Raw genomic sequence first — 10,378 nt, 5'->3', positions numbered from 1 at the left:
CATGACAACCACGACACGTTCCCCTGAAAGTCACCAGATAACACGGTCACTAGTTAAACCGAAACAGGTGTTTATCTGGTGACTTTCAGCTGAACGCGTCGTGGTTGCTCGTAGTAACGGCAGCTGGCTCCTAAAAGCCTCATCAATTTTACTTTAATCAATCAATCAATGTGTTTATTATCTACACCAACCATTTACATAAGTTAAACGTTTCTTATAATGTGGGAAACAGAACGTAGCCTATAAGTTAGCGGTGCAGCTGTAGTTTATCTTGTGATTTTATACTTGGAAAGTGTCTCACATTCAACCAATGAACCTGTTTTGTCTTTGTGCACTAAAAGTAGAGTTTGTGGCTAAATATTGTGTAAACTGTGTGGTCACATGACCAGTATTCACTGGGTTTGACTTGATTAATAAAGAAAATATAATATATTTTATATCAGATTAATTGATTGTTAGTTGCAGCTCTTGTCAGTAGACGTCAAACTGCGGCTTCAAAATGCAAAAGAGCTTGAAAAACAAGTATTTACAATGATTCATTAGCTGTTTGTTTGTTTGTTTCAAACTCAGCTGTGAGCATTTCAGTGTTGCATTGTGGGAAAACGGCGTCTATCAGAACGACACTCACAAAAAAAACAAAAAACGCAGCGACTTCAGTCTGTGAACGCTGTGAACTGAAGAATCGAAGCAACAATCCCAGAAATCCTGACGGAGAGGAGGACTGATAGATGATAGGTGTGTGTGTGTGTGTGTGTGTGTGTGTGTGTGTGTGTGTGTGTGTGTGTGTGTGTATGTGTGTGTGTGTCGTCCTGTAATGTAAGCCTTCATTCCTGCTGCTCTCTGTATTTGAGGTTTTGCTGAAGTCTGGTTTTGATTGAGGCTACATGATGTCACGCTCGCTGGGAATCTGAACCAACTACCATAATAGGCCTGAGTGTGTGTGTGTGTGTGTGTGTGTGTGTGTGTGTGTGTGTGTGTTTGAGAACAATAACAACCCAGACGCACAGAAAGTGGAAAAGACGGAGCGAGGGAGAGTGAAAACAGCTCCTCTCCTCTCTATCCTCTCTTAGAAACTCATTTTTCTACAAACTTTTTAAGAAAAGTTTCTCATAAAAGTGAATCTCTGCTGAGATCACTGCACCTGGTTCAACTCATTTACATATTTTATCAGTTAAAGCTCGTTTTCTCCTCGTCCGTCTGCCTCGTTTCAAGAAACTGGGGGAAAAAAACCGCTGAGACAAAGTCCTGATTAAGTGGAATAATTTTTATCTGATTCGGAGATTTTCGTGTCGTTTTTTTTTAAAGAGAGAAAAATCAGTTGTGGAATGAACATGAGACTCTGAGTGCAGCAGGGATCCTGCTGTTGACCTGCAGCCAAGTGGGACAGGAAACTGTAGGGGAGGAGGAGAAACTGAAAGATGGGGGAGCGACAGATGAAGAGGAGGAGGGAGGAGGGGGGGAGAAAGCAAGAGAGAGGAGGTGGGGATCAACGCTGGGATCGAAGGGAGATTTGGGGGGAACAAGAAAAGGGGGGAAGTAGAAAAACAGAGACAAAAACACAGAGAGAGAGAGAAGGAGCAAAAAGGAATAGAAGTGGGAAGAGAAGAGGAGGAGGAGGAGGAGGAAGAGGAGGAGGAGGAAACAGGAAGAGAAAGAAAGAAACAAGTGATGGAGAGTGAAAGACAAGACGGCAGAAGAGGAATGTGAAGGAGAGAAAAAGGGAAGAGGTGAATTTCAGGTCGCTGAAAGGATTTGGGGAACGAGAAGGGAAAGACGAAGAGGAGGAGGAGGAGGAGGAGGAGGAGGAGGAGGAGGAGGAGGGAAGTGAAGGAGTAAAACACAGTTTACATTCACAGAAATATTTAGACCATAATTAGATGAAGTACAACCATCACAAATCAACCCTGTCTCATAAAAGTAATTAAAACTAAATTAATTTGCATTAGAAAATATGTTACATGAAATTAGTCCGTTTCTTTTTCTACAGTAGTCGTTGTCGAGGCGACTAAAAGCACGAGGTTAAGGTTAGAGGAGGATGGCGGTGCAAATACGTTTCTCTCAGAACATATTTGCTGTTGAAAATTAGGAGTAAAGAGACAGAAAGGTCCAAACAGTTGGAGGCATCCTTAATGAGAAGTGGATACTGTGTTCAGAGGCGATTCCCCAGTTATTACTATGAAAGTTGCTCAGTGCAGAAGAGAGTCGGCCATGTTTGAACAGACAGAACGCCTCATTCACGTGTATTTGAATAGATAAAATAGATCTTTATTGTGGGAAATCGTCTTCGGCTCACCTAAAGATGAAGATACATGATTCAAACATAGAGACATGATCACATCACACATTAAAAACAGCTCATGTCTTAAATCTCTGCTGACCGTTTGTGTTTATTCACCATGACGGTACGTTAGCGGTTAGCTGCTAGCTGTGAGCTGTTAGCTGTGAGCTGCTAGCTGCTAGATGTTAGCTGTGAGCTGCTAGCTGCTAGATGTTAGCTGTGAGCTGCTAGATGTTAGCTTTTAGCTGCTAGCTGTGAGATGTTAGCTGTTAGCTGTGAGCTGTTAGCTGTGAGCTGCTAGATGTTAGCTGCTAGATGTTAGCTGCTAGTTGCTAGATGTTAGCTGCTAGCTGTGAGCGGCTAGCCGCTAGATGTTAACTGCTAGATGTTAGCTGCTAGATGTTAACTGCTAGATGTTAGCTGCTAGCTGTGAGCGGCTAGCTGCTAGATGTTAACTGCTAGATGTTAGCTGCTAGATGTTAGCTGCTAGCTGTGAGCGGCTAGCTGCTAGATGTTACCTGCTAGATGTTAGCTGCTAGCTACTAGATGTTAACTGCTAGATGTTAGCTGCTAGCAGCGGACGCAGCGACTGTGTCTGTGGGAAAGTTTCTATTTGTGTTCAGTTCAGTTTCTGACTGAACTCTTGTTCTTTCTATTATTTCCCTTCAGTCTCTCTTCTTCTCCTCCTCTTGTCTCTGTACGTTTATGAAGCAGCAGATTCATAAAGCTCACGCAGACGTGTATTCATGTCTATTCACGCCGCTCTGGACGAATTCACATCTATTCATGTCTTTGCGTTGACTTAGTATGTAATCCTGCACGTCTAAAATCCGCTTTGTGTTTTGTCTGAACACAGACACCTCTGTGTTTTTGGGCCCAGTGAGCATGCTCAGTAGAGTCCTCCTCCAGCTGGCCGAGCCGACTAACTTCCTGTCAGCTCCTCGTCCACTTTAATGGGGATAAAATAATTTAATGAAGCGACTCTTTCAGACTTTCCGAATGTTATTGGCCCAAATGAATCACGTCGCAGCCCGGCAGTTCAAATTGTGAAGAAAAGAATAATAAAGCCAAAGAGAAGCAGCACAAATGATTCTGTTTCATTCAGATTCAGTTTTTGAGTATTTTCTGTGATTTTACAGCATCATAAAAACCTCACAGCTTCACTTCATGAATCACTAAATGAATATTAACACGGCTGCTGTAGCAAAAAATACATATTTGTCCAAACACACTACAAATACTCATGTGGGTCGTCCTGGAAGTCAAACAACATATTTTGTAGTTTGCAAAACTTGTTGGTTATTAGCCATCATCTCCTCACTGAGGATTTGAATTATTGAATCTGACTAAATCTCTGACCCACTTTCAAACAAAGACACCAAACTCCTTCATTCTCTTACTCTCTCTTTCTTTCTCTCAGTCCTCCGATCTCTCGTTTTTTAAATTCTTTCCAGCTTCTCTCTTCTTTCTTCGTGTTGTTTGTTTTCACTAAACTTTTTCCCCGTACATCTCTCCGTCTCTCTTCCTCATTCCTCCTGTCTTCTTCTCATCTTCCTGTTGAGCGCTATCATTTTTCACTCATCTCTCTCTCTCTCTCTCTCTTCACTCTGTTACTCTCTCTCTCTCTCTCTCTCTAATGTCTCTGAGTGTGTGTGTGTGTGTGTGTGTGTTTCCTGTTGCCTTTAAAAGGTGATGAATGTGGCCAAGGCCTCTCATTATATGCCTCATTATAGACACACACATACACACACACACACACACACACACACACACACACACACACACACACACACACACACACAGTTTTTTTTTTCCTTGGGTACAAAAACAAGCACTGTGTGTGTGTGTGTGTGTGTGTGTGTGTGTGTGTGTGTGTGTGTGTGTGTTTTTCTCCAGAAACACTTTATGACTTTATGATGATGGTAAACACAGTTCAGTTCGGTTTGATGGCTCGATGATAAAACATCTTTTTTACGACCAATCAGAAAGCCGTCTCATAGTGGGCGGAGCTAAACTAACCCCCCCCCCCCTCCCCAGTAGGGAAAAGAGCGATGTGACCTTTAACCTTTAGTCACAGACAAACAAAACTGAGCCAATCAGAGCCTTAAAAGACCAAAAACTGTCCTGCAGTCTGATCCTGATATTACAGAAACAACAACAACTCTTTAAACAACATATTTCTTTGATTCAACACGACAAACATTAAATCAGCAGCTTCTATCAAAGCTTCTGAGTCATTTAAATAACTTACGAGCGGCTTTAATTAATGCAATCAGTCGACAGCTAAAAAAACCAAATGATTAAAGAAAAGTCTTCACTTCCAGCAGCCGCTGCAGCAGCAGAACTGATGGGACCAGATCCTTTAATTTGATGCAGTGTATTAGATTATAGTAAAAATCTAATTATTTTCTTCTTGGTGACTGTGTAGAAGGACGTCATGTGGTCTAACACGGCTGACCTCAGCCTCTGCTGCTTCCTCACACTTTATATTTGTCTCTTTTGCCAAAATTTTGTGTTTTTTCTTTGGCAGCTTCTCTGTGTTTTAGTGTCGAGGCTTCTGTTTGGTTCAAATCTGTCAGTGTGTGTTTGGTGGTATGTTACTAATAAAACTTGTGTGATGATGATGTGAATGTGAGCTAAAGTTCTCTTCTGTGGTCTCTGTCCTGACTCCTCTCCAGTGCAATCTGCTGTAATTACCAGTCGCTACAGGAAATGACCTCATCTGAACGATGTCTGGTAAAGTTTCCATTACAACATGACTGACTGACGGATTGATTTACTGACTGATACGCACACACACGCGTTTATTAACGACCGCACGACCCAGACGCGTATCAGCATCACATCAGACACATAACACAAAGGTTTAAAGAGCAGGATCATCTGTCCTTATGTGTGCAGGGACCTGCAGCGCCTCCTAGAGGGCATCAGCTGGAATGTAATTACACATTGCAGCATGTTAATGAACACAAAATCCTCGGTTTTGGGTCAGTGTTTGGTACGTTTACAGCCTTAAATTCAGGCTGGCAAACACAACCTGTAGTTACGTTGACGTCATCTGGCGGCTGTAGTCATTAGTTCAGATGACGTCAGTATCAGGTGACTTGATAAGATGTTAAGAGGTGGACGGACAGCGGACTACACTGCAAGAGACCCGCTGTTCGTTTCCTGTTTCCAAACCATGAGTTGTGGTGTTTACCGTTGCCATGACGAGTCGTATAAAGTTGTCATAACTTTAAGGAAGTATAAGCCACATTTCCAAGTGTCCAAACCATAAGCGAGTGGGTTTTTGTGCCTAAACCTAACCAGACTTTAACCACAGCGTTGTCACATCATAAAACATCATTATTTTTTTTTAACAGTGATGTATAACTGTTGTTTTGGAAAAGCTTGGAGTGTATTACTACAGCCACTGGATGGTGTCAATGAAACTACTGGTCGTTTAGACTGTTGTTTTTTTTATTTATGAGGATGTGTTGTTCCAGTACAGCAAGGAAACCAAACATGTAGATATAAAACAGCAGCTCATCGGCTTTTATTTCTTACTAGAAGAACAAAGAACAAAACTATTAACCAGTCTGTATCACTCTTTCTATAAAAACAATGTAGCCGAGTTAAGTTGTGATAATGTCAAATTATTATTTACTCCAACGAGGGGAAAGTTAATACAAGTGAAACTCCTCATACTGTAAACATCCGCACGTCTCTGTTTATTTGTTCAGAGCTTTAATCAGCAGGTGTCAGACAGGTGCGTTGTTTAGCCCCGCCTCCTCTCTCTCTCCTGCACCTGTCAGACATCATCATGATGAGCTTTCATCCTCCGTCTTCAGATAAAGATCACAACACTCTGATAATCAGCTTCAGTTTCTCCATTACATATTTACTTCCTGTTTTTCGTCTGTGTTGCTTCCTGTTTGACTTCCTGTCTGATGCCAGCCTCAGCACAGGTGGCTTCCTGTTTCGCGCTCGTCGGCTTTATACTGAAAGGTTTGATAGACGAGGCCGGATGCTGCGTCTGAAGTTTGTGACAGAAGTCTGCTGTTATTAAACTGATGATTTACAACTTTTACATTTCTGTTGATCATTTTCTAAAGTTCATGTTTTGTTTTGTTTTGTCTTCTGCTTTCGGAATAAACTCTCTGTGACGGATTAACTGTCCTGCAGTAACTTTCTCAACATATTTCAACAAGTTATAAAGATCTCGTCAGACTTCTGTCTAATGAAAATGTCTCTCACAAAGGCCCAAAGGAAGATGCAACAAATAAATATTGAGCAAAGCGATGACAGACCGTAAACTAGAATCCCAAAAGATGATATTTTCTCGTTTGCACAAGTTAGTATTTTGTGCACAGAAGTGTCACAAGACACGAAACATTACTGGAATAATAAACTCTCCATTTACAAACATATTCTGCACATTTCCAGCCTCCAGATTAATATTCTGGGGCTCTACTGGAATATCTTTGCATGATTTCCAGTTAAAAACTCCTTATTTATCTTCTACTGGTCCTTTATGCAGCCCCTCAGTTCAGCCTCTGTCTGAAACAGGCCGTCCTGTCTCTTTAAGCCCCGCCCTCCTGATGAGCCCACTCTGTTCTGATTGGTCAGCTTTCAGGAAGCTTCCTCCTCTGGATCCGGAGGCTACGTAAACAAACTATAGTAGCAGGATTTCACTTCTTTTTCTTCTTTACTCCAAATGTCAACTTCTCAAATCCATCCGTACATGTTGGACAACGTGAACGACCTCAGCAACAGACGTGTGTTTAATCATGACGAAGGAAGTTAATGAAACGCTGCTGACGAAGCTCTCAGGTCGGCTGAAACCTGGGCTTTTTTTTTAAGGAAAGTTTTGGAACTTAGAGCATGTTTAACATGTGACATCACACTGGTACATAAATGACAGAATATGTCCCTTTAACAAGCTTCCTGCTGATCACATGCACACAACACACACGCCCTCAACAGATGGTTTACGCCCCCAAAAAAATGTCCCATCATCACCGAACACCGTGCAGCAGCGCAGTAGGACGAGCTGCTGTAAAAGAAAATAGTTTCCATGACGCGTTGCCATGTGCAGTAAAGGTTTCATTAAACGATAAAGTCATAACTGAATGGGAAAACATTTTTGTGAAGGAACTTTGGGTGTTTTGGTGACACCAGGAACGTTGTTACAAACCAAACAAGACAGTTAAACTACCAATAAAGAAGCTTTTTTTCACATTTTGACTGACAGCCTCTCTCTCTCTCTCTCTCTCTCTCTCTCTCTCTCTCTCTCTCTCTCTCTCTGTGTGTCTGCAGGATTATCTCGGCTGTATAATCGACTGCGGCGCTCTGCCGTTGAAACCGGAGCAGGTCAGCACTCTGTTCTGCAACATAGAGGACATCTATGAGTTCAACAGGTGAGTCACCTCCATCCCGAAGATGTAGTCTGTTTGTTTTCAAGATGAGCGATCGTGTCAGTCTCACCCTTTAGTCCAAATAGTTTCATTCAGTTAGATACTAAACTAGACCGACATCTGTTGTCTTTCACTGAGGCGGCATCCTGCTGGACGAACAGCTGAATGTCTGAGATTTCATTCATATGTGAGAGAAGCTTCAAGGCTAAAAAGCGACTGATTCTCTGTTTGCTCACCTCTACTCGATGTGCCCATGAGCAAGACACGGCTGCCTGCAGAGGTTCTTCTGTGGAGAAACACAATCAAATCATGAATATCTCGACCTCTCTTCCAACAGATAACTAGACGTTTGGTCTTATTGCTCCGTCGTTAGCTTAGCTGCAGTTTAAGGTTTAAGACGGTTTAAATTAATCTCTTAAAGAAGCTGAAGTTTAAACTGCACCTGCAACTACCTGCTGTGTCCTGTAGGAATCACTTAAACAGAACTCTGATATTTAACATAAAGCTGCTGCAGACGAGAGAGAAGTTTAATCTTCAGAGTGAGAACAAGGTTTTATAGAAGCAGCAACGAGTGTGAATCAAATATTACTGAATAACACTGAACATACAACAAATTGAGAAACAGCTTAATTATAAAATATTTGAAGATAAAAGTGTCTCTGTGCAGAATCAGACGTTAAAAGATCACAAATTAAAACAGAGCTGAACCGCGGAGAGCTACGACAAGGTGTCTGTGTTCAGTGTTTGTCTGCTGCAGATCAACAGTCTGTGACAGGATGTAATATCAGATAAAACGTTTTAGCTTATTGATTTTTTGCTGCTGGCAAATGTGAGACAAGGACATTTTTAAACAAACTACTAAAGCAAAGTGAACAAAGGACATTTGTAAACAACAGCAAACATCCAGAGAAGAAGAACATAGTGCATCATCATTATAGCCTGGTCCCATCGGAGCTGATATACAAGCATCTGTGTACTTACGAGGCTGATTCCATGGAGATACGCTGCAAGTCAGTGTCTTAAATGTAGAAAAAAGGGTTTTAGAGTCTTTAACTGACAGAAACAAACACATAGAGAGAGAAAAGAGGAAAGCTAACCTTATTTCTACACAGCTATTTCTAAATATTTGCCAAATTTAATGAAATGAAAATCAGGCTTTTTTATTTAAACTATGATGTTGCGTTTCCACTGAAACATCAGTGTCTTGTGGATCTCAAGGTAATCCGGTTTAGCTGCAGTTCAGCTGAACCTGTGCTCCATTTGACAGCAACAATCAGGTCCAGATTAACGCCCCCCCCACCCCCACCCCCCAGTTTAGCTCGGATGCTAAATGACAGAGCAACAGATGTTTCAGAGCGGCTTCGTGGACGTTTGTGATGCTTTCTCTCAGGCGCTTCCTCTCTGGTTTAAGCATTTCATCATGCTGCTCGGTGTGAACATGAAATGCATTTATTGTGACATAAAGCATGAGCTAACTTTTTTTTTTTTTTTTTCATTTAATCATGAAAAACTGCTCCGCTGTTGAAACAAGAAAATCAGGCAGCAGTTTTTTTTTCCGGTCGGAGGGGTTTCGAGTCTGGAAAATATCTTGTGGGTAACACATTTCATTTCATTCTCGGAGTCTCAGAAAAAGAGACAGACGAAGAGATAAGCAGCAGCGAGAGTGGAAACACATTCAGCTGCTGCAGAGAGGCAAGAAACAAACCGAGCAAGGCACCGACGCTGCTGCCAGGGGCTGCGGGTTTGATTCCCACCGGGATGATTCCACGATAAAAAAAAAAGTGCGCTGTTGGGGTTTTTTTGGGGGGGATGAAAGCGTGCAGCAGACGGCAGCTGTTGAGCTCATATGACCGAACCAGATTCTTCAGGCTTTACAGAGCAGGAATGCTGAGTGATATTCCAGCCCAGAGAGAGAGAGAGAGAGAGAGAGAGAGAGAGAGAGTATGTGTGTCTGTTTCTGTGTCACGCTAGTTTGAGCGAGCGAGCTGCGTTCCCTCCTGGTATGTTCACATGCAGCCAAACAGCCTGCATGGCTTCTCTGTTGCAGTGCATTGTGGTTGTTTTTTTTTTTTTTTTTTTACTTACAGACTGCAGACCAGATTCTTCCTCATCAGTTTAGTGAAAAAGAGAGAGAGAGAGAGAGAGAGAGTGACTGGAGAGCAGATGATCATGTCACTGCTCACATGTGTGTGTTTAAAGGCTGAGTTGATGGTCAAACTGTTCATCTCGAAACAGGAAGTCCCCAAAAATGACCTTTATTTTGTCAGACGTGATAATAAAACTGAACATCGTTGGATTTGGACGGCTCAAAACAAGACTTTTGAAGATATAAACGAGCGTTTTGCTCTATTTTTTGACGTCTTATCAACAAAATGATTAATTGAGGAAGTAATTGTCACATATTTGTCACAAATAAATACATGTTTATGTAATTTCACCTGCAGCCAGGAGCTCAAATGAACAGTGAAACATGTTTTTCTTGCTGTAATCATTCCTCCTGTTCATACTGACCATTAGAAGATCCCTTCATAATGACCTTACAATGGAAGTGATGAAAGTTTATCTGAAGCTAATATGAAGCTTCAGCGTCCAAATGAGTCAAATCAAGTAAACAGAGCACAAAAGTAAGGAAATTAGTGTTTGGTAGATTATTTCTTTGTTGTAACAATGCTTCTTGGCAATAAGTCTTATACTGTTGGAAAGC

General features: G+C 41.7%; 1 protein-coding gene across 9 annotated transcripts in view; it reads left to right on the top strand.

Annotated features, from left to right (window-relative positions):
- Positions 1–10,378, top strand: part of plekhg2 (pleckstrin homology domain containing, family G (with RhoGef domain) member 2) — a 126,159-nt gene that overhangs the window by 47,771 nt on the left and 68,010 nt on the right. For all 9 annotated transcript variants that reach the window (XM_067595578.1, XM_067595577.1, XM_067595576.1 and 6 more), the window contains one exon: positions 7,577–7,677. In XM_067595578.1, coding sequence (XP_067451679.1) covers positions 7,577–7,677 — 101 coding nt within the window. The remainder of the gene's footprint in view (positions 1–7,576; positions 7,678–10,378) is intronic.

The sequence above is a fragment of the Thunnus thynnus genome, chromosome 7, assembly GCF_963924715.1.
Source record: "Thunnus thynnus chromosome 7, fThuThy2.1, whole genome shotgun sequence".
NCBI classification, from domain to species: Eukaryota; Metazoa; Chordata; class Actinopteri; order Scombriformes; family Scombridae; genus Thunnus; species Thunnus thynnus.
This window is presented reverse-complemented; position numbering and strand designations above follow the sequence as displayed.